The sequence below is a fragment of the Martes martes genome (genome assembly GCF_963455335.1).
Source record: "Martes martes genome assembly, chromosome: 5".
Classification (NCBI taxonomy): Eukaryota; Metazoa; Chordata; class Mammalia; order Carnivora; family Mustelidae; genus Martes; species Martes martes.
Window position 1 is genome coordinate 126042728 of NC_137892.1, and position 26438 is coordinate 126069165.

General features: G+C 40.8%; 1 protein-coding gene across 1 annotated transcript; it reads right to left on the reverse strand.

Annotated features, from left to right (window-relative positions):
- Positions 1-10551: 10551 nt before the first annotated feature.
- GZMK (granzyme K) lies at positions 10552-20487 on the reverse strand. The gene is made up of 5 exons (XM_080804486.1): positions 20328-20487; positions 19823-19970; positions 13476-13626; positions 12414-12683; positions 10552-10938 (listed from the first exon to the last, which is right to left on the reverse strand). Exons 1-5 carry the CDS (start codon positions 20389-20391, stop codon positions 10765-10767), a joined length of 807 nt encoding a protein of 268 aa, XP_080660612.1. The 5' UTR covers positions 20392-20487; the 3' UTR covers positions 10552-10764.
- Positions 20488-26438: the final 5951 nt, after the last annotated feature.

The following is a 26438-nucleotide window of genomic DNA, read 5'->3' on the forward strand; positions in this document are numbered from 1 at the left end:
CCCTTCAGATTACTACGTTTGTATCTTTAGGGTAAAAACCCAGTAGTGCGATTGCTGGGTCGTAGGGTAGCTCTATTTTCAACTTTTTGAGGAACCTCCATGCTGTTTTCCAGAGTGGTTGCACCAGCTTGCATTCCCACCAACAGTGTAGGAGGGTTCCCCTTTCTCTGCATCCTTGCCAGCATCTGTCATTTCCTGACTTGTTAATTTTAGCCTTTCTGGCTGGTGTGAGGTGGTATCTCATTGTGGTTTTGATTTGTATTTCCCTGATGCCGAGTGATGTGGAGCACTTTTTCATGTGCCTGTTGGCCATCTGGATGTCTTCTTTGCAGAAATGTCTGTTCATGTCCTCTATCCATCTCTTGATTGGATTATTTGTTCTTTAGGTGTTGAGTTTGATAAGTTCTTTAAGGATTTTGGATACTAGCCTTTTATCTGATATGTCATTTGCAAATATCTTCTCCCATTCTGTCAGTTGTCTTTTGGTCTTGTTGACTGTTTTCTTTGCTGTGCAAAAGCTTTCGGTCTTGATGAAGTCCCAATAGTTCATTTTTGCCCTTGCTTCCCTTGCCTTTGGCAATGTTCCTAGGAAGAAGTTGCTGCAGCTGAGGTCGAAGAGGTTGCTGCCTGTGTTCTCCTCAAGGATTTTGATGGATTCCTGTCTCACATTGAGGTCCTTCATCCATTTTGAGTCTATTTTCATGTATGGTGTGAGGAAATGGTCCAGTTTCATTTTTCTGCATGTGGCTGTCCAATTTTCCCAACATCATTTGTTGAAGAGGCTGTCTTTATTCCATTGGACATTCTTTCCTGCTTTGTCAAAGATTAGTTGACCATAGAGTTGAGGGTCTATTTCTGGGCTCTCTATTCTGTTCCATTGATCTATGTGTCTGTTTTTGTGCCAGTATCATACTGTCTTGATGATGACAGCTTTGTAATAGAGCTTGAAGTCTGGAATTGTGATGCCACCAACTTTGGCTTTCTTTTTCAATATTCCTCTGACTATTTGAGGTCTTTTCTGGTTCCATACAAATTTTAGGATTATTTGTTCCATTTCTTTGAAAAACATGGATGGGATTTTGATAGGGATTGCATTAAATGTGTAGATTGCTTTAGGTAGCACAGACATTTTCACAATATTTATTCTTCCTTCCATTGCTCTTAATGCTCAGGAAATTCCAAGGGTTTTGGGAACTGTGGACAATGACCAAATATATATAAGAAATATATTTTGTTCATTTGAGTGTCCAAGTATATATTCTTTATAAATCACAGCTATCATACACTCAAACCTGTGACTCAAGATCTTCCTTTGGGGAAGACTAAACCAAGATGTCAGCCTTTAAATATTTTGTTGCGTTCCCCCAAGCCTCTTGTTCTTTCTGCCCCTCTATATTCCCCACATTTCCAACTGCAATTCCAACCCCAAAATTTAGGGGCTGTTTTTCCTGACATAGCTATTACTGAGCTGTGGGAGTAATAGTTCTGTGGCAATCATCCCAGGATAAGTAGTAGATATTCAGAATTAATAGTACCACAGAACCCTCCTGAGACAAGCGAGCCACATAGAATGACATTTGAGAAGGGAAAAATGGAAAGAAAAAAAAAAAGTTTTCTCTGTAGAGCTCAAGATCTCAGCCTCTTTGACAAACAATTTCTAAATGAAATCAGGAAAGTCAAGTTTGGGTTAGCTATAAGTTATCTGATGCTTTTTGCATCAATATCACCAACAAGATTTGCAGGTTTTATCCATCCTCAGACTTGCTGACCCAGATGGTACAATAGTGAATATATCAAATTCATCAGGCTCCATGGAAAATGTAGTTTTTATCCTGTAGGGGCCAAGGCAGACTATCTCAAGATGGCCACTTTGACATGAAGATTATTTTGAGTTAAAAAGCAATGGAAGACCAGTAGATTTAAGAAAAGCTCTTTACAACCTACCCACCCCCATCTGCGTAAAAAGAGTTTAGATGGAGAAACTATTCCAAGAAGAGAGCTCTCACCATAGATAACTACATTATGATATGAACTAGGTATGATAAACAGGGAAGAACCTGGATCCAAGTCTTTTGTGTCCTATTGTTTCTGAGTGGCTCACCAAATATTTGTTTACCAAATATTTACTCTTTTCTTCTTCCTGTGAATTGCATTCCTTCCCTTTGAAGTCCCAGACCCCTACCCTTCTCCTTAATTCAGAGTGACGTATATACCTTATTTTGCCAGATGTTTTTGGAATTCCCATGTCTGAGTAGATTCCTTGTACTTGTGTTATTAAATTTTATTTTCTCCTGTTACTCTGTCTCATATCAATTTGATTCTTTGGCTGGAAGGGGACAGGAAGTTCTCCTTCCCTAACAATACCGAATTGGAAAATACTAACATTTCTAAATCTTTTAAGTCATACAATGAACTGAAGGGAGCAAGCACTTTATGAAAATAAACATAATAATTAACCACTTAAGTTCATTATTGTTAAAATGTGACTATATTACTGCAGTATTTAGACAATGACTACAAGGCAAAAACAAGTAACTTTCAAAGCAATCTCTTTCAGACCAGGCACACTGTTTTTTAACCTTTTCTCCCTCCTTCTTACAAAGAAATGACAATGTTTACCAAGTCTTAAATAAAGGATGGCTCATTGAAACTTTCAAGTAAATAATAGTATTCAGTGTTTATATAGTGTTTTTTTTTTCACTGCAGATCTCTAAGAATTACCAAATACTCATGGGACTTGCTAGGTCACCTACTCTACACTCAATACCATGTTACTCCTTGCCTTTATGAACAATCTTTGAAGCTAATTTCAAGCATATAATCACTATATTCTTTCTTAAATTTTTTTTCTTTTTTTTAATTTAAATTCAATTTGCCAACATACAGTATCATGAGTTTAAGATGTAGCACTCAATAATTTATCAGTTACATATAACACCCAGTTATAAATTCAATTTAATTAATATATAATGTATTATTAGTTTTAGAGGTAGAATTTAGTGATTGGTCAGTTGCATATAACACCCAGTGTTCATTACATCAAATGCCTTCCTTAATGTCCACTCAGTTACCTCATCCCCTCATCCACCTCCCCTCCAGCAACCCTCAGTTTGTTCCCTATAGTTGAGAGTCTCTTATGGTTTTCTGCCTCAATGATTTCTTCTTATTTTCACTACATTTTTAAATGGCTCCAGAAATAGAGATTTATTCATCAATTATTTTTTCAATTATTCATCCATATAACAAATTTTCCATTCATCCATCCATTCCATCTACCCACTCATCCACCTATTTCCAAATGGTTATTAAGCAGCCAGCACATGTGAGGTTCTTATGCTAAGTTCTGCCTGTCCAGTAGTGATCAACACAGATATGGGCTCTCATGGAGCCAATGGTATGGTGAATTCTATAGCATAAATTCTTTTTTTTTTTTAAGTTTTTTTTTTAAAGATTTATTTATTTATTTGAGAGAGAGAGAGAGAGAGAGAGAGAGAGAGAGCAGGGGGAGGGGCATAGGAAGAAGGAAAGAAAGAATCCAAAGCAGACTCCCCACTGAGTGGGGAGCCCAATGCAGGGCTCAATCTCACAACCCTGAGATCAGGACCTGAACTGAAATCAAGAGGCAGATGCTTAACTGGCTGAGCCATCCAGGAGCCCCTCCCACATAAATTCTAATAAGATTTCTATAATTCTATTATTTCCATCTGCAATATTTTTTGAAAATAGATTTTTCCTAACTAAGAGTCAGGCAGTAATTTCAGATATAATATATACATTTAAACTACACAGATATTAAGGTAGGAACACTTAGAGAGAGAATGGAAGCCTTGTGTATATAGAGCTGAGTTCAACACACCCAAGACTATGTAGGCTAAAGTGACTAGATGGCACTATGAGGTGTGCCCATCCCCCAACTGGTAAAGGAGGGTGGTGACCCATGGAAACCAATGTTTTAGTCAACTTCTGTTCGAATGTTCTGTTGCGTTGCTTCCCCCCAACCCCTCCCCAGTAAGTGAACAGAGGCTGCAGGCAAGGCAAAGTTTAGGATGAGTGTGTCCTAGATTTCCACGTCAAGTTAAGTTTCACAAATTCTTCTTCTGTTCCCTGGTCCCTGAAGCTTTTAAAAGGGCAGGTTAATAATTATTTCTGATTTGCAGAATAAACGGAATCATCATGCTGAGAGAAATGGAACATTTCCTCCTGAGGAAATGTACATATTGCTTAGCCTTTGGCTGTGTCTATGATGGGGTTAGCTCACACAGACAGCCAACTTCTCAAGAGTAAATGTGTTCACCTTTATTGACATGGTTTCACTTCAGCAATTGCTGAAACTCTTGTCTTCCTTTATCTGGGTCAGATGTGGGTTGTACAAATCTGGTGGTCTAGATTTTTCCCTCCCTCTACCTTGGGAAATTGTTGACAAACTACAAGAGACTCAGGCCTTCAATGTATCAGCCCAGAGAGGTAGAGCAAATTGTTTGTCCTGCATGAATTCTGAACGACTCACATTTGATTAAGCTTTCTGTTCTCATGTTCATGTCTCCATTATAACAATTATTGGATCATGATATAGTTGTTTTGTACATATCTCCTTTATTACTATTCTCTATGCATCACCTTCATGACAGTTTTTGGAACATGGTGTGTTTGTTTATCTCCTGCTCCATGTTTCCTCACTGGACTGCGAGTTTCTGCAGGAAAGGAGTTTTGTCCTTTCCCTTTGTTATCTCCAGCAACCAGCCCAGTGCACTGTACACAGAGGAACTCAGTAAGTGTTTGTTGAGTGAATGAATGAATTAGGGAACCTCTCTGAATGCTCCACAGTGAGGATTTGGGAGTGTATCTGAATCGATTGTTAACACAGTCACTCTGCACAATTGGCTGGTCTGGCCACAGGAGGGCCTGTTTTGTTTTTCTACAACATTACTAATATTCAAGGTTTTATTATATCCCACTATCTTCCAGTGGAGTTGCTTTTGTAGTCTGGATGAAAAAACTGCTATATTATTTCAAATGATTGTGAAATAATAAAGCAAATAAAAACCTCAAATGCCAGAAAACATTATTTTCATGGAACTTCACAAAAAACAGCTCCATGAGATCCCCTTACAAAATATACACAAAAGGAGAAAATAGGGTTACAGATTACTGAGTGCCACGCATTATTTTTACAATAAGAACAAGAATGTTTGTTATGCAGCAATGTGTGGTTAAGATAAAAATATCTTCTCAAGGAAGCCAGGGCATTTTCTCCATGTTAAGCCACAGGATGGAACAGTGAGGGAGAAATGATTTATTGATTATAGTATTTAAAAGTGACTTTTCCGGATCAATTCTTATTTAGATAAGACACAGTGGAACGTTAAAGCCGTTTGGGATTTTGGGATTTGCGGGATCTGGACATAAGGGCATAAAGACAGACATGTGCTCGTCATTGTTTGGAGCAAAAGTCAGGGATAGAAAGTTTAGGTTTCTGATTTCATCTAGTAGGATTGAGTGGGGATGTATTTGACAGAAAGCTCCATATAATAGTGGATTAAACACAAGTGTTTATTTACCTTCATGTAAAAGAACTCCTCAGGTAAAGAGTACAGGATGGACACAAAAGTTTCTTCTTTTTGCTTCATTGCAATAAACACTTAGCTTCTATTCAAGTTTGCCTCATGGTTCCAATATTGTTGCTGGTGTTCTAGCCACCACATCTGCAATCCAGGTAGTAGGAAGAGGGAAGGGGGAAGGGTAGTCCTAGTGAACCAGCTCTCTTTTAAGGAATGTCCTGGAAGCTCCCAGCCAATGATTTTCGCTTACATCTCCTTCACCACTTCTAGCAGCGAGAGAGGCTGGAAAACACCATTTTAAAGCTGTGTACATTTGGGGCTGCATATAATATTTGAGTTTTGTTACCAGAGAAGAGAGAAGATGGCTGATGAGTAGCAAACTAGCAGTCTCTGCTACTAGGTGAACCAGACAGAACACAGCTAAAAAACCATCATTTTTCTTGGAGTTATTGGATAATCAAGGGACTAATGGGATAATTTTGTATAGATGCTCCAAGTGTGAGCACATTTCATGCCTGTGGCCAGAGCCGGGCTGCCAAGAATACTCTCTAGGGGAAGGGCAGGCTGTTGATCTGTTGAAAAGTCTCTTGGGGTATTCAAAATGTTGGTGAATTTACCAAAGTTCAGGGTTTGACCTTCATAATTGCGGGGAGTGAAACTTGATTTTTATCAGCACATGGGGACTGAATTTGACTCTTGAAGACAAATTCAAATAACCCTAATTTAGAGGTTAAAAAATTATCATAGATATGGAAAAGCAAAATGTTTATTAATTTGCAGTAAGAAATAACTGTCATAGGGAGCAAAATGCTCACAGAAGTTTGCTTGGTGCACATGGGATTTGAAGGCAGCTGAATGCTTAGTGAAGTCAGGCTAAAGTGAGCATAATGGGCTTGCAGGTCTAAGGGCTCACCCCCTTCCCTGCTTCTTCATCAATGGTAGTTGGTCCACTGTCTGTGTTGCCTGCTTTTCCCTGTACCCACAGCTGGCCTCCTCCCCTTCAGACTGGGTCGCCCAGCTTGAGAGTTGTTAACCTTCAAGCAGATGGTGGGCAGTCTTGCGGACTTTCAGAGGACAATTTCATTCTACTTACTCCTAAGTTCTCAAAAGAAGGTTCAGTGTAGACCCCATCGGCAGCTTCCAGTAGGCTGTTACATACACATTTACGGTCAAAACGAGAAAACCCAACACAATCTTTTCGTGCCGGTCTGAAGCTGACTGATGTGACTCGACAAAAGACCTGAACAAGTTAAGATTAGTAAACAGGATGTCGGTGTGTGAAACCTCAAAAGCTGGGCTGAATCATTCAAGGTACAAGGAGCCCACCTGTTCAGCTGGCACGCACTTGATACTCAAAGATCCCTTAAGGCAACCCTGTAGCTGTGCAGGGCTGCCTCGGTCATCTTATGAAACTGTAAGCTTTGGAGAGCTCTGGGTGCATCTCCCTTAGACAGGCTGAGCAGTCTCTCTCCATCAGGTGAGGCTGAGCAGTCTCTCTCCATCGCGTGTGTGCCCCGTCATAAACTGAGAGCTTAGTCAAAGAGGAAGAAGGTCTCTGACAGACTGAGAGCAGGTCTCACCTTTATTGGGATACCTTTCTGTAGCAATCAAGTGGGAAGCACTGCTTTTCCTATGATTTCAGGGTCAGTGAAGATTTATTATGTGCAAAAACTATGAGGGTCAGACAGTAGGACTAATTCTACTACCTGGTTCTAGACTGGTTTAGTCACCCACCTGAATTTATTTTGATAAATAATTTATTTTGATATCATGCATGATATCGGTCCTAATGATTTCTAGGGCTGTCACTTTCTATTAAAACTGGTTGGACATAAAATAAAGCATGAAGGGGGTGCCTGGTTGGCTCAGTGGGTTAAAGCCTCTGCCTTCAGCTCAGGTCATGATCCCAGGGTCCTGGGATGGAGCCCCGCATCGGGCTCTCTGCTCAGCAGGGAGTCTGCTTCCCCCTCTCTCTCTGCCTGCCTCTCTGCCTATATGATCTCTCTGTCTGCCAAATAAATAAATTAAATTAAAAAAAAAAACAAAACATGAAGTTTTGTTCAGTGTCTGGGGGGAAGGCAATGTGCTCTGTCCACATCACAAAGAGAGGAAAAAGTGGAATAATTTAGAATGACAATAGTCAACCATGTCCCCCTAAAATCTTTGAGCGGTTTTCAAAATTAAGATATTTATCTCATTTTGACATTCTTTGAGGTCATAGATGGAATCAAATAATGTCTCCAAGACAGACTTCCCCAAACTAAGACACCATATGCTTTTAGGCTATGTTGGGAAGATTTTCATATGTTTAATAAAATATTGCTTCCCTGGGAGGATGAGGGATACTTTTCAGTTGTGGGTTCCATCATCTGCTACTTGTCAAAATAAACTGTTTATCTTCCAATTTAAGAGTCACCAGGTCTGCCATAGCTGTTGACAGAAGCTTCCTCTCTGGCAGTCTTATCTGGTTTAACTATTGGATGGGAACAGCATGAGGTCTAAAATCAAAACAAGTCTCAGGTTTTAGTGAAACTTTTCAGGATACTCCCCAACTGCAATCAGAAGGAATCTCAGCCATCCTTTTGCTAGATTAAAGAGACTTGCAACTATATATTCCATTGGATTTGGAATTTAGATGAAATATATAATATTTTTTTGTGGTGAGTCCAGAGTCTCTACAATTTCCCCTTTCTTTTCTTAGGAAATATAGTCTGGGATTTCTCGGTCAAAATCAGTATATATATATATGTATATTTTAATTTTCAAATATATGGATTTTTAAATTTTATTTTATTTTTTCAGTGTTCTAAGACTCCAAAATCAGTGTATTTTTAATGAATCAAAATGATACAAAATGGAATACTGAAAGAACCTTTTTTTTTTTTTACAACTTACTTTTTTTTAACTACTTACTTTCAAAGCAGTTCTATAATTTTAATTAGGTTCCTTTTAAACCCAGTGGTTCCACGTGTCAAAGTATTTCTAGGAGAGTAGTCCTGGTGAATGGTTTCTGAGAACCACGACAACAAATAAGTGAATGAACAAATAAAAGCATCCATTTTTATGTAGGAAACCCAATGGTGGCAGCTGGAAATGAGCACTGTGTATCCTCTGAACCCCAGATGAAACAGAGAGATTGAGAATAATCTTTTGCTTTCTGAGAGTTGAAGAAGAAGCCTGAATGACTCCCCGGTCCTCCCACCACCAGATTGGAAATTGTCAGACTCTCATGGGGGGTTGCAGGGAGGCCACAGCCAAGGACAGTGAGACCCTCCAGGACACTAACTGAATGGCACTCTGGTCTGCAGTCCTCAGTTCACACCGAAGGGCTTATAAAAGAACAACCCCGGGGCACCTGGGTGGCTCAGTGGGTTAAAGCCTCTGCCTTCGGCTCAGGTCATGATCTCGGGGTCCTGGGATGGAGCCCCACATCGGGCTCTCTGCTCAGCGGGGAGCCTGCTTCCCCCTCTCTCTCTGCCTACCTCTCTGCCTACTTGTGATCTCTGTCAAATAAATAAATAAAATATATTAAAAAAAAAAAAAAAAAGAACAACCCCATGACACTTATTGTTCTTTCTTGTAAGATGTTTTTAAGGATGTTCATTTTCAGGGGCTTTGTGATTTGCCCATTTATCGGAATCAGTTGAATTGCTTTTAAACATTGCAGACTTCAGGCCCACCTCAAGCGTATCCAGTCTGAATGTCTGAGCAAGCAGTCGGGGCAACGTGTGTTACCGAGGGATCTTCTCGGGTCTGATGCAGTCGGTAGGGACTTGAGAGCCCTGACACGGCATCCTTCCACACAGATTCCCCCCCCAAAAGTCATCTCCAGGCCCAGTGCCAGCACCAGCGTTCCTGCCTCTGGGCAGATAAGTTTCTTTTTATTTTCTGGATACTGTCGTTCATATAACTGATCGTGTTGCTCTTTTTGCTTTGATTCATGTGAAACAAAAGGGGCAAATACGACTCCTTCTAGCAACAGTGTGGGAAGAAAAGGGTGGCCCTTGGGTAGGAGAACTCCTGTCTTCATCCTATCCTTCTTCAAAGGTCTCATTTCCCCCTTGCTTCAGTTTCCTTGCCAAATTATTTCCTTATTTATTTATGATTAATTTTTATTTTTTTTTACCTTTTTGCCACCTTCACCCATTTCTCTCATCTCCCAACTGCCCATCTCTGGCAGCCACCAATCTGTTCTTTGTATCTCTGAGCTTAAAGATGCCACATATAAGAAAGGTCATAGGATATTTGTCTTTTTCTGACTTATTTCACCCAGCATAATGCCCTCGAGGCCCACCCATGTTGTCACAAATGACAAGAGTTCATCCTTTTTTATGTTGAATATTATATATATTATATATACACATTACATACATATTATACATATAGGTATATATGTATAATATATTATGCATTATATATATTACTGAATATTATCTATCTATCTATCTCACAGTTTCTTTATCTATTCTTCTATTGATGAACACTTAACTTGCTTCCACATTTTGGCCATTTAAGTGATCCTGTAGTGAGCATGGGTGGGGGATGCAATAATTTCTCAAGCTTGCGTGTTTGTTTTCTTCAGATAAATACTTCACAATGGAATTTCTGGATCATATAATATTTTCTAGTCTTAATTTTTTGAGGAAAATTTATTTTTAACCTCACCTTTGGTTTTATCACAGGTATTTTGTACATTGCCTTAAATCCTGTGTGGAACACAGTATGACAGAAATCAATAATAAGTACTATCCTAAATATGTGTATAAGTCTTGATGATTCTTTCTTCACTTGAATTGGCATGTTTGAATGTACTGTTTCTTATTTTAAATATGTAGTTTAGGGTAAAATCACAGCAGAGATCACAGCAAAACCTGGTTGAAGGTGGTTCGTGGCTGAAGGTGGGTTTTTTTTTTTTTTTTGCCCTTTGAGGGGGTATGAATGGAGTGAGGAGCATATCATCTGCTGTACCTCATTTCCATAAAGACAAGGACATAGTCTTCTAACTTTTATTCAAAAGGAAATCAGCGTAGTAGAAACAGCAGTTACAGATGTGAAAGACAGCTTGATTCCTTGACAAAATCAGTCCTAGGAGGGCAGGAGTGGACCCTAGCCGTGCCCCACTTTACATTCAACTATGTATGAAGACAAAGGTGGCTTCTAGAACACCTTATGAAAACAAAACAAGCAACTGGTAGGTCCAAGAAAATCATTCACGGTCATAGTTCGCATGAGACGGAGCAAGCTTGCTTTTAATCCAAGCCCAGTATTTCTGGGTTATTAGGGTGTAGATTCCAGGCTTCTTGGCCTCACCACATTTATGACCTGCAGACACTAAGGCATAGAAGGCACCTTTGCAAACCAAGGGGCCACCTGAGTCACCCTAGAAAGAAGAAAATAGATAGATACTTGGTGAGAAGCTGTTGAACTCACTACTCAAAGGATTATTATGTGGATCCTTGGTTTCTCTGTGTCCTGAAGAGTGCCCTATGTAGCCTCTTAGTCAGTGTGGGTTGTCTCTGTCTCTGGCTAAGGCAATGATTCTCTCCATCTGTCTGTCTGTGTCCCTATCTCTGTCTGGGACCATGTTTCTGTCCATCTGTGGTTGGTCTGTCTGTCTCTCTCTGTCCATATCCCTGTCTCAGTCTGGGACTACATATATATATATAAAAACTTTGATAATCAGTGACTATAGAACTTATTTCATTAAGGAATGAGTAGATGCAAAGTTTAAAGGAATCTGCTGAAATGAAAGAAATGTTTAAATTGTGGATTTCATTTTGGCACCCACGGATCTGAAATCAAGTTGCTACTGAGACAGGCCAAAAGGTGAAATGTATCATAGTAAATACATCAATGGCAGGGACTCTGTCTTATTTTTGTTTCCCCCTTTTTTGCATTTTCCTGTGATTGAATATAATGCTCTGCACCTGTACAACACTCTGTAAATAGTTGCCCCATGAAGGGATTCCTGAGGACTCGGAACTAAGCGTGTAACTACAATTCTGTCAAAGAAAGTGACAGGGTGACAAGAGGGGGCTTTCTGATCTGAAGAGCCATCTTTGCTTCTGCGGCCGCTCCCATCACCAACCACAGCACTTAAGGCTCTGTTTGCCCTGGAAAGAAAGGCTGAGGAGGACGACAGTCTTGGGGCACTACAGATACTCAGGGTCTCTGAAAGCATCATGGCCTCCCCTCGAAAAGACTTCATACAGTATGATGTCAATAGTGCATTTTAGTTTCTTAAAAATTAGTAACCCAGCTGTGCTATGTGTCACTTTTAAACACACACACACACACACACAAACACACATATAATTTATTTTAATTTTAATTTTTTTTTTTTACTGCTTCAGGAAACAAGAGATTCTGAGAAGTATGACTCCTATTCCATTTAGTCAGTCTGTCAACATTATTTAAGAAACACAGTCTATATATTTGAGCTTCTGGAATCTGAGTGTTCCAACACCTCTCTATTGATTACCTACAATGGTAGGTTTGGGGGACGGGGAGGTGCAGAAGGGACATTATCTTTTAGTCACCACTAGTGACCTCCGAGTTGGTAGGCTTTCTAAGGACAGGATGATCCCTTGGAAGAAGACTGTAAAAGTTACCAGATGTAGTCTATCATCCTGATTCACAGACCTTTAACGAGTGCTTATGTGTTGGTGAAGTTCTTATGACTCATTCACATTGGTAGATGAGAAAGAATAGAGAAGTTAGTGCAGGAATGGAGAGGAACTCTCTGAAGTCCTGATTTCTGCTTTCCATACCTCTTGTCTGTGCTAGGGAGCACGTGGAGTCTGGACTGCGGTCAACACAGCGCTTGAGATGCCTGATTGATTGATAGGCTCTTACCTGGCAGGAATCCTTCTGGCCCCTGGCATCTCCTGCACATATCATGTCTTCAGTTATAATAGGGTTGTGGTTGTAATAACTTGGGCTGTTGCAAAGTTTTCGATTTATGACTGTAACGGTGACTTCACGCAGGGTGTCTGAGTTCCTTAAAAAGTGTGGGTCAGTGGCTCCCCAGCCAGTAACCTGGCATTTTGTTCCAGCTCTGATATCATTTTTGGAGCTTGGGTGGAGCAGCTGGACATGTTTGTCAAGCGTTGCAGCCGTGTGAAGCTGACAGATTGAGAAGAGCATAAATTATTTCATTCGTCCCCAGTAGTATTCTGCTATTAGTCTAAGCAATGTATGTGTGGTCCCTCTGGTCTAGGAAGGCATCCCTCTTATTGAATCTACTTTGGTGGTAGCCTGCAGCTATATCTGTGGTTGTTGCTTTTCTGAAATACTCTCCAATCCCTGTAGAGCTCAATGATGCTCGGGAAGGGAGCTTAAACAAAGCAGGAATTTTGCCCAGTCTTAAGCAAACTGGCCTTTGCTCTGCATTGGATGGTTTTCTGCAGAATAACATCCATAGGTCATGACTTTGAGGGCTGGGCTGTTTCCTGCTGGATAAGACCCTTGAATATGGTCTAGACTAAGTTTGGACTAGACTAAGTATGGTCTAGACTAAGTTATAACTCACTTATGTGTCCCTGAATTCACTTGGTTGGCTTGGCTGTATAAAGGACTTGTATTTTTCATTTGCTAATGATAAAAACATTTGGGGAAAAAAGCTTTCAGTGGGGATCATTGGGCTTGTTGGGATGTTCTGCCTCCCACATATGTGAGCATCAGCGTTGTTTTCCTTTGTTTAAACACAGACCTGATGCAGTTGTGATAAATTCTGGTTTCTTTCAAGGCAGTACATGAAGTAAAAGGGGCCCTTATAAAAGGCGTCACGTTTACCTCAAATATGGGGATGGTGCTAAAAAAATGCTTTTATGTGGATGAAACATAACGTAGTTCAAAACAGCTGAACTATGGTGTATAAGGATGCTAGAGAAATTGAAGGAAGGCAACACTACATACCTTAATCAGCATAATATCATTTGATTTACGATATGATATGATTCTTGAGAATGGTATGAATTTTTCAATCTCATATGTTTGTTTGGAGGCCTCATTCTTTGAGAGAGAGTGTGCTCCTAAAATCACTTTGAAAAACTGGACTTTCTCATGCCTAAAAAAAAGCAAAGAGAATAGAAGGAACAGAATGAGTCCCAAGGACCCCAGTAGGGAGTACAAATGGTGGAGAGCATATAGAAACAAGGACCATCTCCAAGGCAACCTGTTTGGATTAGGTGGAGTGACGGAGGTCTTAGTGGACCCAAGCATGAAAGGACGATACCAAGGGCCAAAAGACCTGCTCTCAGATCCACCCCACCTGAATTCCCTAGTATTTGCAAAAGAATATCAGAACTTATATCCTGCTATGGTGAAAAGGAGTGAAATTCTAATTGAGATCAAGTTTACAGCAAAATTATGTTAATTTATGTAAAAAGAAATTACATTTCTCCAGCCGTGAGTTGACAGGTATACCCACCTTTGTTAATTTTTTAAATTTTGGTAGAATATACATAACATAAAATTTATAATTTAAAACATTTTTAAGTGTACAGTCCTGAGGCATTAAATTCATTTACATTGTTGATTTATCACTACCATCAATCTCCAGAGCTCTTTCATCTTCCCAACGTTAAGTGTTTTAATAACTAAAAGGTAAATACTCAACTCAGCATTTGCTAATCTGGTATATCTAGACCTCACCTCAGGGCAATATGGAGAATAAGATCCATTATGTGGCTGTCAGATATGCCATGTTCTGTCCTGTCAATTAGAAAGATAATCTGGACAAGAAAGGAAAACTTACCTCAGGGTGAAAAATCATGGCTGATTTGAAATAAAGACACTGTAGGGTTAGTTGCCATTGATAGCTCCACTGTGAAGACTTACAGGATAGAAACAGGTGAGTCAGATAAAGAAACAACTGTTGTTTTGTTTTGTTTTGCTTATCCCTCATATAGAGCTCCAGTACCAGTATTTCAACAGTACCAAAATTGGTTTGATTTCCTGCATGTCGAACAAAACTACATTTATATCTAGTTATGCAAATAGAAGGATTTTTTTTTTTTTTGACACCTTGACAACACCTTGGGGTGTTTGGCAGACTATAAAAAAAGTCCCATTTTAATGTGTGCCTTGAGGAAGTTGCTTCAAATCCTTTAGAGAGCAAGGAAGATTCTAGAAAGACTTATACTTGTTTACATATAACTATCTCATTGTCACTTGAAAGACAGATCAAGACAGATTACAATAAAAACATCCACACTCACATAAGTCAGACGGAGAAAGATAAATACTGTAGGATTTCGCTTATATGTGGAATCTAAAAAACAAAACAAATGAACAAACAAACAGAAACAGAAACAGATTCATGGACGCATAGAACAAAGTGGTGGTTGCCAAAGGGGAGGGGTGGGCCGATGGGCAAAACAGGTGAAGGGAACTAAGAGGCACAAGCTTTCAGTTATAATAATAACTCAAGGGGGTGAAAAATACAACACAAGGAATTTAGTCAATAATATTGCAATAACTTCCATATCAGATGGTAAGTACACTTATCGTTCTGAGCATTTCATGATGTGCATAAGTGTCAAATCACTATGTTGTACGTCTGAAACTCATATAATATTCTATGTCAACTATACTTTAGTTAAAAATAAAAACACACACATACTCCCACATACGGGTTCATAAAGATTAATAAGAATTAAAAGGCACAGAAACATACAGAAAAAGGAAGAAAGTATTATTTCAGATTTGGAGCAGGAGCTCAGGACTATGGTGGGGTGGGTTTGCCTCTGGTAGGACTGTGACTGCCAGGAATGACCACTCTTTGGTTTCTACCAAAAGAGTTTATTTTGGTTTATTTGGGGAATTTCAGCTCTATTTGTTGAAAAGTTTGCATATTGCAAAATCAGGATGGGGATGAAATTTCTCCAAGGATGTGGATCAGATTTCCTAGGATTGATTCAAACTCAAATTCAACATACTCATTAAACCCAAACTGTGGACGGGAAGGAGGGTGGAGAATGATAGCAAATCCCCAGGACTACTGCTTTAACAGAAAAGATGGAAACATGCATAAATAACAAACAAAGGGAGGCTGTGTGGTACACATGCAGGTGGGGAAGACAAATTTTGATTAAGGGATGGATGCTGAGAGCATTTCTGATTTTCCTCATCTTTTTACCAATGTCCTTGATTAGTTAATGCCTTGGAAATATTTTGGTTATTTTTGTCTCCACTGGGACATGTTAATACCCAGCACAACACAGGCAGACCATGAATGCTTTCTGACCTTCCATTTCCTGATACGCTTCAGCTAGAATCTGCGATACAAAGGTCAATTTTTCTGCCCACTGGATACCTGGAATTACCTGAGCTGAGTTCTAGGATGCCACCTCCTTAAACCCGGGTTTAAACTCACAGAGATGTAATAATCCCTGTGTTTTTCACTTGTTTATTGTAGGGCTTCTCCACTGGAGGTCTTTGCTGCGGAATTGTCTGGAAAATGACTTAACCTGGAACAGAACTACATGCAGAGCCTGAACTGTGCGGAACTGTGCTGCTCACAGTAATCCTTTTCTGTCTGTTGAAACCTCATTTCCACTGGGCCTCAAAAGAGCCTTTCTCAGTGTTGTTCAAGCTGATGCCCTGTATAATCTTCACTGGTGGACAGATTCTTTGGCCAAAGGTGACACACAGGATAAGGAGGGCAACAGGGACTCAAACACAGCTTTTGTGATTCTAAGTCCAGTGCTCCTTTCCATGACACTCTGGAAGCCCCATGCCAAGCCCTTTCAGGCCCCTTATTTCTTCTGCCATTTTGCCCCTGCACTGAGCTGTGTTTCTGCTTAGACCCACCCCCTCCAGGGCTGACAAAGACAGGGTCCTGGCTCCCTGGAGGTCTCTTTAGTCTGACGTGAGGGAACTAGTTGGCTGTCAGAGAGGGGCTGTTACAGTCCCATGCTTGGCGTGCCCAGATCATCAGACCTGTGCCTCGGTGACTACCGTGGAACGTACAGATAATAACATGATGACACGAAGTAATACTTAGTACGTTATTGTGCTGCGCCAGGTTTCGTGCTAAGCATTTTACATAGTGTCCCTCATTTATACCTCACATCAGTCCTGTGAGGGAGGTATTAGGATTACCCCACTTTGCAGATGAGAAGACTGAGGCTCAGGTAAATGACCAAACTTGAGGAAGCCCCACAGGTATTAAGGGGAGGCTCCAGGATGCAAATGCAGGAGGATTGAAGCTCTGCTGGTTTGAGCCCCAGGGCCTGAATCTACACCATTCTACTCTGGATGCCCGGGGGCTGTCTGAGATGGGGGGAGGCCATGTGGAAGGGGCTGGGGGAGAGGGGAGGGCTCATCTAATTACAGCCCAGACAGGTGAGAGGAGGGGGTGCTCAGTGAGGGGGGAAATTCAGGAAGACAGTGAAAAAGGGTTAGTGAGGGTTTTGCTTCTGATAAATTGAAACACTGAAAATAAGATTAGACAAGAAGCTTTTTTACCGGTTTCCTTTTATACTTGGCAAAGCAACTAATAGAGGGGAACAAGAGGCACAGTAAGAAGCTGCATGGATGATTGGGTAGTGAGAAGGGGGCACCCCAGATCTGGCCTCCTTTACCGTTTCGCTGAGAGCAGAGGCTGGAGTTAGTAAGCTATTCCCCCAGGATACTTGGGAGTACATTTGTGGGAAGCCACCATTAAACTATTTCATAAATATTTTGGATTTCATAAAGCTTAATATTTTTCCAAGCACCAATCCGCCTACATTTTTACACCCAAGTGTCCTGGAGAGGAAATTTGATCCACATCTTCTGGAGTTCTTTGAACTCTGGCCATTTAAAATGGTATTTAGCAAGAGTTGGTTTTTCCTTTCCCTTTCTTTCTTTCTTTCTCTCTCTCTCTCCCTTCCTTCTTCCCTCTCTTTCTTTCTTTCATTCATTCATTCCAAGAATTCTTTTCCCCGATTTGTCACTTTGAGGACCCACTCCTCTTGAGTCAAGTTCACTTGACAAAATTTTAAATTCAAACGAATAATATTATTTACTTTTGGATAGCACTATATTGCTTGTGAAGGGCTTCACACACTGTGTTTTTGGCTTGGGGAAAAAAAAAAAAAAAGAAAGTCTTCCAATGTATTTCCTTCTTTCTCTCCAGCCTTTCTTGAGCATGTATAAGTCAAGATCTGTGTCTGGGGAGCTTAGAATCCACTCGAATGTGTGCCATAAGGATATTTGAAGATGTGCATATTTTGAATTGAATGAACATTTCTTGATAATCATCCTCTGCTTCTCTAGTCCCCAGGAGACAAGTACTCTGAGAAGGTTAGAGGTGATAGTGACACGGGGGTGATTTCTTTTTTTTTTTTTTTTTAAGATTTTTTATTTAATTTGACAGACAGAGATCACAGGTAGGCAGAGAGGCAGGCAGAGAGAGAGGAAGGGAAGCAGGCTCGCTGCTGAGCAGAGAGCCCCATGTGGGACTTGATCCCAGGACCCTGGGATCATGACCTGAGCTAAAGGCAGAGGCTTTAACCCACTGAGCCACCCAGGCGCCCCCGGGGGTGATTTCTATGGCAGCTAACACCCCATTTGAATGAAGTAGCTTTATTAAACTGGAAATCAGTAGCTTGCTATTTAGAAACAAAACAGAAGTTCTCACTTTGTGCAGGCCTCAACATTTCTAAATTTGTGTCTCGTCTTATTAAAATGGAGGCGATAGACATGGAGAAGCAAGTCAACTCAGTTGTTCCATGGCCTGGAGAGCAAACCATTATGGTTAAGAGATTTCTTAAATGAAGTGTTATAATGCTTGTAAGAAAAGAAGGCCCCATCTCTTCTTGGCTTATTCAGGCCAGAGACAGAAGAAAGAAGCATAGAGACAAAAACAACAAAAATAAAACAAAAACCAAACCTCCCCAAACCAACAGGTAAACAAAGCAACAAAAAACACCAAATTGGTTTTCTATGGCTTTTCCTTTTGCAAAGGTTGCAGCATCCCAAGGAAAGCTTGGGACTTTTTTAGCTGAAGTAAGAGAATCACAGACTGAAAGGTGCTTTGAGAAAAGCTATTATTCTAAGTATCTCAGAAAAATAGCTCTTTCTTTCCTTATAGAAATCATCTATAACTTTTTCCCCCCTATCTTTTTCTGCCGGGAAGTTTGTTGCCTCCTTAGGGCTGTGGGTTGTGATTCCCAAACTGTGTGCCTCAGGCCTCTGGGGAGGGAGGCGGGGCAGAGGAGTTACCATAAGGGGTCTAAAAATCCATGAACAAAGCAGGTTTCTCGCACATATAGCAATAACGGCTGCAACTTATTTGTGTTTACTATGCACTAAGCATAGTAAAATATTTAAATAGACACTATTTAATCCTCCAAACCCCATGAAGCAGGTGCTACTATTATTATTCCCTTTATGTAAAATGGGAAAGGGGAGATGCAAACCCAGGCTGTCTCACAAGGTCAAGAAGGCTGCTGCTCCACTCACTACTGTTGCCACCGTCCCTGGCCTTCTCTGGCCTTCCACGGAGGACTTGGAACTGTCCAATGGCCTGCCTGGGAAAGGTGGCCCAGCTTTCCCTGAAAAGGAAAACCCAGGGTGGAAAATGTGGATGGGCAAGAAGGTAAGTCGACTCCACCAGCTGGTCTGTGATCACGGAAACTAGGGTGGATGAACGTCTTGCCATTCACCACAGTGTGGACGGACTTAAGAGGATGGTATGTCAGGAGAAATAAGCCAGAGAAAGACAAATACCATATGATTTCACTTATGTGCAGAATCTAAAAAACAAACCAAAACCCCCCAATAAACAGAAAAAAAAAAAAGAGAGAGAGAGAGAGAAACAGACTCACAAAAATAGAGAACGAACCGGTGGTTGCCAGAGGGGAGGGTTGGGGGGGATGGGCAAAATGGGCAAATGATTAAGAGGTACAAACTTCTAGTTATGAAATAACTAAGTCACTAGGGCTGAAACCTACAGCACAGGGAATCAGGTCACTAATCAGGTCACGATGCCCTCCATCGTGGTGAGCCTATCATAATGTGCGTAATTGTTGAATCACTATGTTGTACACCTGAAACTAATTTAATAGTACATGTTAACTCTATTCCAGTTAAAAGAATCTACATATATATGATTGAACCATTATTCATACCCTTCCATGTTACATTGGTATTCATCAAACATGACTGTGCTCCTTGAACTTAGAATGTTAAAAAACAAAATTATCTCCCGGGAGAGGCGAGCTTCTCTTCCAGCCGGTGGAGGTCGAACGCACAAGGTCAGAGCAGGTACTCACCGGTTGCGGCAGTGGGACGCGGACAGCACCCACTGTGGGTGGATTAGCACGCCTCCACAGAGGTGGTGGCCGCGGTACTGGATGGAGGCCATGAACGGCCGGGAATGTGGCGACACTTCTCGCCCTCCAATAATCTCCATGCCGAAAGCTACAGAAGAAAACCCAAAGATTTAATATGAAAGGCCCAAGCAGATTATTTCATGTAATTCTTCCGACAGTCATTACATCATTTCCAAGATTAAAAAAACCACCCTACTATCACCTATAACAGCTATAATAATTTTACCAATAAATACATGTAGAGTACAATTAATAATATGTAAAATTATATATAATATGTAATATATAATTTAATAATCATATAAAATAGCATAATAAGTATAATAATTTATAATACAGTTTCGAGGGATAGACATGGTGGGGGGAAATTCTCATTTCTAAGTAACAACACAATCACTAGAAATTCATCTGATGCCCAAATGTGGTAAATCTAGAAGGTACTTACACTCTGGAGTCACATAAGCCCCAGCTGTTAGGAAAAACAGAGAAAAAGAAGAAAACTTCACCATGTTAATGGCTTTGATTGAAGAAGCCCAGATGAACTTTTCTGACGGTATTGGTGAAGGAAGACTATTCTGAAGACTGACCTTGAAACTTTTATCTTTCTCACCACAAGTGTTTCAGACGGCAGCGGTGGAGCTTGAATCTTGGTTTTTCACACCTATGTTTGAAAGTGTCAATCCGTTTGAGAAGATCAGATCTATGCTTTGAGCGCTTTTTTGATGTATATGCGACAAAGAACTCATTTCAGGAGTGAACCCTCTTCAATATCTGTATGAGCACTCGTGTTATAAATGGTGAAAGAATAAAAAATACCTAAGCAGTAAGAACCTAATGAAGTTGCAGACAGGATCCAAAGATGTTCACTGCTCTATAGCAATACTTACTATTTTTCCTGGCAGAAATGGTGCCTATCATACTGAGTTTCCCTCTATTTTTCATTTGGACATAGATTTATTATGTGGAGAAACATGGAATCTTGCACAGATCGCAGTTGCATTGCTCTAAGGCTTAGCTAAAGCCTGAACATCATCCAGAAAAACCCATATGTTTTGTAGCAAACTTATTCCTAGTCATACCATTTACTCTAAATTTGACCAGATTTGGGCTAATTTTAGTTACATTTTTGGGAAATTTCATAATGTATTAGAGAGGAACATGGGTAACATATTTTTAATTCCAAGTGTCTCCTTTACTCATTTTTAATGGAAAATAATCATGTGATTATCCAGGGCCTTGATAATAATATCTTTTAAAAATGAAAGACTGCATTTCGTCATTCTCCTCAGGAACAGATGATAAATGTATTGCCAGGCTTTCTATGGTACTTTCTCCTTCATGATCAGACTTAAGATTCTACAAGATTCTGTTTGTGTTTCTTGCTGATCAATGGTGCAAATTTTATAAAATGAGTACCAATAGATAAATCTGGCACTGGAACCTCAATCCAGAACTACTAACCAAAATTTACCTTGAATTCACAGGCCTTATTTTCTTTTTTCTAAGATATATGCATCCTATACTCCATTTTTTTTATAAAGGAGAATTGAAATCCAGAGCTATCATGCTTGGCAGATTGCAAGAGAATCCTACCAAATTGTTTTTTAGCATAAGACAATAGGAATAATAGTAAACAATATTATAATTGTGTATGATCTATTATGATTTAATTACATATGTGAAGTGTCTTAAATTATTTCTAGATTCTCCTTACATGATCATTTATATACTTTCATGTTTTCTTATGTCTGTGAGGAAGGCAGTTCAACTATTATACTTAGGTTACAACTGAAGAAAGAGGCTCAGGGATGCTAAAACTAAAGGTTCCCCAGCGTGTAACCGGGACCAAATTATTTGCCTGACCTGGAATAACGTGTATGTTAATAAACATGTCGCCAGAGCACAGAACTTGAAAAATAATCCTGTTTTCGCTTTACGAGAACATAGCAATAGTAAAGCTCTTCTGGGTGTTAAATAAGCAGAATTAACAACAAAATAAATGCAGAGCAGTGACTTCCTGTTGCAGAGTCCCAGTGGGTGAGACAAGGAGGAGCCGGATTAAGAAAAGCCACAAACTTCATAAACGAAACTTGTCAGTTCCAGCCCCATGTCCTTATGAATTTTCAAGTCATCTTTGTCACTGCTCATGTGCCTTAGGTAGATCCCACCTCAGCCACTTTTCTAAGCTGCGAAGTGGACCTGGCAATGCCAATTCCCCACTATATCCCCGTGATGGTAGGGACATCGGGAAAATCACGTGTGACATGCTGAAGTGTTCTGAACCTTGAGAAGGAAATGAACTGTGTAGGAGACAAAGCTTCACTTCTGGAGGGGTCGGGAGGCATGGTTAAAAACATCTCTCACCTGCTTATTTCTTTGTAGTGAGGGCTAATATCCAGTAGCTTTTTACAAATTGCTAAGCATTTTCAACCGAATTTCCAGGGAGGTGGCCCTCAGTCCGGTTTTGTGGACAAAGACTGGCTAGAGATTACCGAGCTAGCAGGTGTCAGGGTCGGTTCTTCAACCCTTAGGTGCTGGCCCCAGGCTCCACGTTGCTCCTCACCTGGCCACATGCCTCGCCCGCTTCGAGAAGTCCCTGGGGTTTGGATGTACTAAGAGACAAGCTGGCGCTGCAGAGGGGCAAAAGGGTTTAGCCATATACGCCACAATTAGACATGGGTGAGATTTAGTTCAATTGGGAGGACAGGGTCATAACTCTTTCTTGTAGCCGACCTGGAAAATTCTGAGAATCAATCTGGTTTATAGTAATGAGTTATTTGCTTTTGGCTTCAGACCGATGCACCAGTTAATAGTATCATTTGTTATTACATTCAGGATCCTGGATTTGAGAAGAGTGAGCTGTGTAACATGATGAGCTCGGCGATCCAATTTATTTCTGGGTGTTGGTTTTGTTCTGTTGAGTCTGCTGTGGGGAGAGCCGTGTTTGCTTTGGATGGTTTTTGCAGCAGCTGTGCTGGGCCGAGTGAGGGTGAGGCGGTGCTCCGCGCTGGACCGGCTTCACGAATCGGGGACCTTGCAGTCCGCCCTTGCTGCGTGGCGCTCAGCGGTCCTCATTAGCCGCTCTTGGAGATGCTGTTTCTGAGCACAGCGTTTTTGTTTTCTTTCATCCCTCCTCTCTCTTTTGATCCTCCAGTGTTTTGGAAGACCTTTATAGATCTGCCCAAAGACCACGTGTGGCTCTCTCCGTTGGGCTGCTTTCCTTCCCAGACTAGACACCTGCTTCTTCACTTTCATTAGCCGTGCCCTCTAAAGCCAGGTCACTCAGAACGCGGCCCCAGAACTGTCTCTGTCCGTGACCTATTCATTACCCACCGGGGGCAAGCTAAGGACAGAAACTGAGTATCAGTTTAAAAGTGGTTATAGCCATTTATCAGGGTTCCATGCTAATTTATTTTAGTTAATGAAATGCTGTTTATTATCTATTCAGTGTAATAAAATAGGGCATATAGTCTTTATGCCTTTTATAAAATTTAAGTTTTCTATTTACTTGTGTTGCATTGTGTAAAAGTACCAGTCCACCAAGGACTAACACTGAAACCAAACAAATTAACAACAACAACAAAAACCCAAACACACCTGGTCCTCCCCGCAGGTAGTTTGACCAGGGCTCTGTAGACACAGCTGCAAAGCAGATCTGTTTCAAGCTCTTTCCTTCTCTTCCCTTTTAGCCTCCTTTGAAAAAATTTCCAAACACCAAGATTTCCAAGACTCCCCTAGCTGTCCCATGCTCCTCAGCCCCAGGCACGTGAGATCAGGATTTGGCAGAATTCCCTTGGGTCCTCCCCACCACCCTACCATTCTTGACTTGTCCGGTAATGGTTTCACTCATTTGATAAATGAATCTGCTAACCGATATGGTGAAACTATGGCAGTTTTAAAAATTGGCTGGAAATGGCTATTGGGGTGCCATGTGGAGACATTGTGTCCAGAGGTCCCAAGAAAATATACACCCAACTTCACATGATGGCCATGCTTCCCATGAGATTTCTTAAAATGGACGAGCTTGAGAACCAATGCTAAGGAACACAAAGTACCCTTTGACTGGGACCTGGGCTGGTGCTTTGGCCTGAACCTCAAGGGCAGAGATCTCTCAGTGGTCTCAATAGTCAATGGTTTCTCTTTGGCAGAGAAACTGGGTGAGATGGGTTGCCGCATGTGCAGGTCGGCTTTTTCCTAAGCCCCTTAAATACTTCTGAGAACTATTCCGGGACCTCCCCTTGATGGAACAGTGGTGGGAATGAGAGTGGGTTGGAAGGACATTTATTACATCTTCCTCCATCTTAACTTTTTTCATCAGAACATATTTTGCGTGTGAATCACCTTCCTCTCTTATATATGAATATGTGTCCTCCCCACCGCTGCTAAGTTAAGTATCAATAGTCCTTTCACCTCCTCCTCCCTTAATTCCAAGTCAGCTATGAAATAGCAGCAGCGGGAGAGAAGAGCAATGGGTAAGTACAAGATGTCAGCAGAAGGCGCAACCACAGGAAAACAGCTCGAGAGCTGGCCAAGGGGGCTCTTAGTACTCCCCGAGCTGGCTGCCTGGTCAGACACTGTCCTTCTCTCAGCTGATTTTCCAGGATGCGAACTGACATCTCTTCATTTCCTTTTCTTCTTCAGGGTGGCTTTTGATGTTCATTTTCGCTGAGCTGAAATGCTATGGGAATGATGAGGAGAGTCGCACATGGGGTGGTCCCTGCGATGTCCTGGACCTGAGGCAGATCCAGAAAATCTTGTACTCACGCTGTCTGCAGTCTTTGTCCTAAAAGATTTACACATGTGAAAATCCTTTCACCAGGGATGCCTGCCAAAGGAAGGTTTGGAGCCCTGACCTCTCTTCCCAGCTCTAGGCCTGTGGGGACACTGGCCTTGCACAGAGGAACTGAGGCCTTTTGAGCCGGGTGGGGTTTTAGGGAGAAAACTGGGGTCAATATGTAGGTCAAGTCAAGGAAAGAACCAGGTGATAACACCAGAAGAAAGGTAGAAGCAAGAAGGGAAGGAAAGGCAATAAATATTGTAGAGAAAGAAAGAAACCATCAATTGAGGATGAGAGCACATGTCCTTTTATATTTAAATACCTCAGATGTGTCCCAAGCCAAACAAATCAGCTTTCTACAATAGAAACAGATCTTTTTTTTTTTTTTTTCTTTTTTGGAAACAGATCTTTAAAAAGGAATCATTTTTTTTCTATTGAAAGCAAGTCAGTTGTTTGCACTAATCAGAAGGGTTTCATAAAATAAAGTCACGGGAGGCAAAATAGTAGGTATGTCAAAGGGAATGATTAGATTTGTTTATGAGGCTATGGCCCTGCTGGAACTCAAAAAAATCAATTGTTTTCATTTAGATGAGATCAAGTAGAAATTATCATGTAGTTCTAAGTATGATAGAAATACTCTTACCAATAACATGGAGGACATGGGGAGATGGAGAGGAGAAGGGAGTTGGGGGAAATTGGAGGTGGAGATGAACCATGAGAGACTGTGGACTCTGAAAAACAATCTGAGGGTTTTGGAGGGAAGGAGAGTAGAAGGTTGGGTGAGCCTGGTGTTGGGTATTATGGAGGGCACTGGGTGTGGTGCATAAACAATGAATTCTGGTACACTGAAAAGAAATTAAAAAAAAAAAAAAAGAAATACTCTTACCAAAAACTGATGATTGACCAAACAACACACGTGAACACGTGTACACACTCTAACACATCTCTATCCCTTCCCCCCCAACACCCCTGAATCCCTATCCTACTCTTTTTCACAAATTCCAGGGGGATCAAAGATTGTCTATGAAAAAAATGAAATAATTATAAATCAAAGTGAAATGGCAATTTTTAAAAAAGATTCATTTATTTATTTGAGAGAGAGAGCATGAGCCTTCATGGTGGGGGGCAGAGGGAGAGAATCTCAAGCAGACTGCCTGATGAGCTTGAAGGGGTTGCTTAATCTCACAAACCCTGAAATGATGACCAGAGCCACCCAGGTATTCCTGAAATGGTTAATTTAAAATACTGCTTGAGAGGGGAAGGCAGAAAGGAAACCATCAGTGTCAGAGCATATAAGATTTCATGACTTAATGTAAGACAAACAATACTAGAGGTATATCCAAAGACTTTGACAAAATGTTTGTCATTTATATTGAAAAACATTCCCCCCAAAAGAGAATATCTTTAACATATGAAGTGGTCTTATAGATTAATCAAAAAAAGATAAGAGTAGCAATAAGTGGGCTCAACTGGCAAGCAAATCAATATCAATACAAATAAAATAATATTTTAGTTGTTTCTTTGATAGGGACTTAAAATCCTGGTAATTATAGGATGAAAAATAAAGCACATTGCAAATTTTTTGCAAAGCTTAGGAAGTATAAGTTTGATATATTAAGAGCATAACAATGATACTGGGGCACCTGGGTGGCTCAGTGGATTAAAGCCTCTGCCTTTGACTCAGGTTGTGATCTCAGGGTCCTGGGATGGAGCTCCGCATCCATCCGGCTCTCTGCTCAGCGGGGAGCCTGCTTCCTCCTCTCTCTCTGCCTGTCTCTC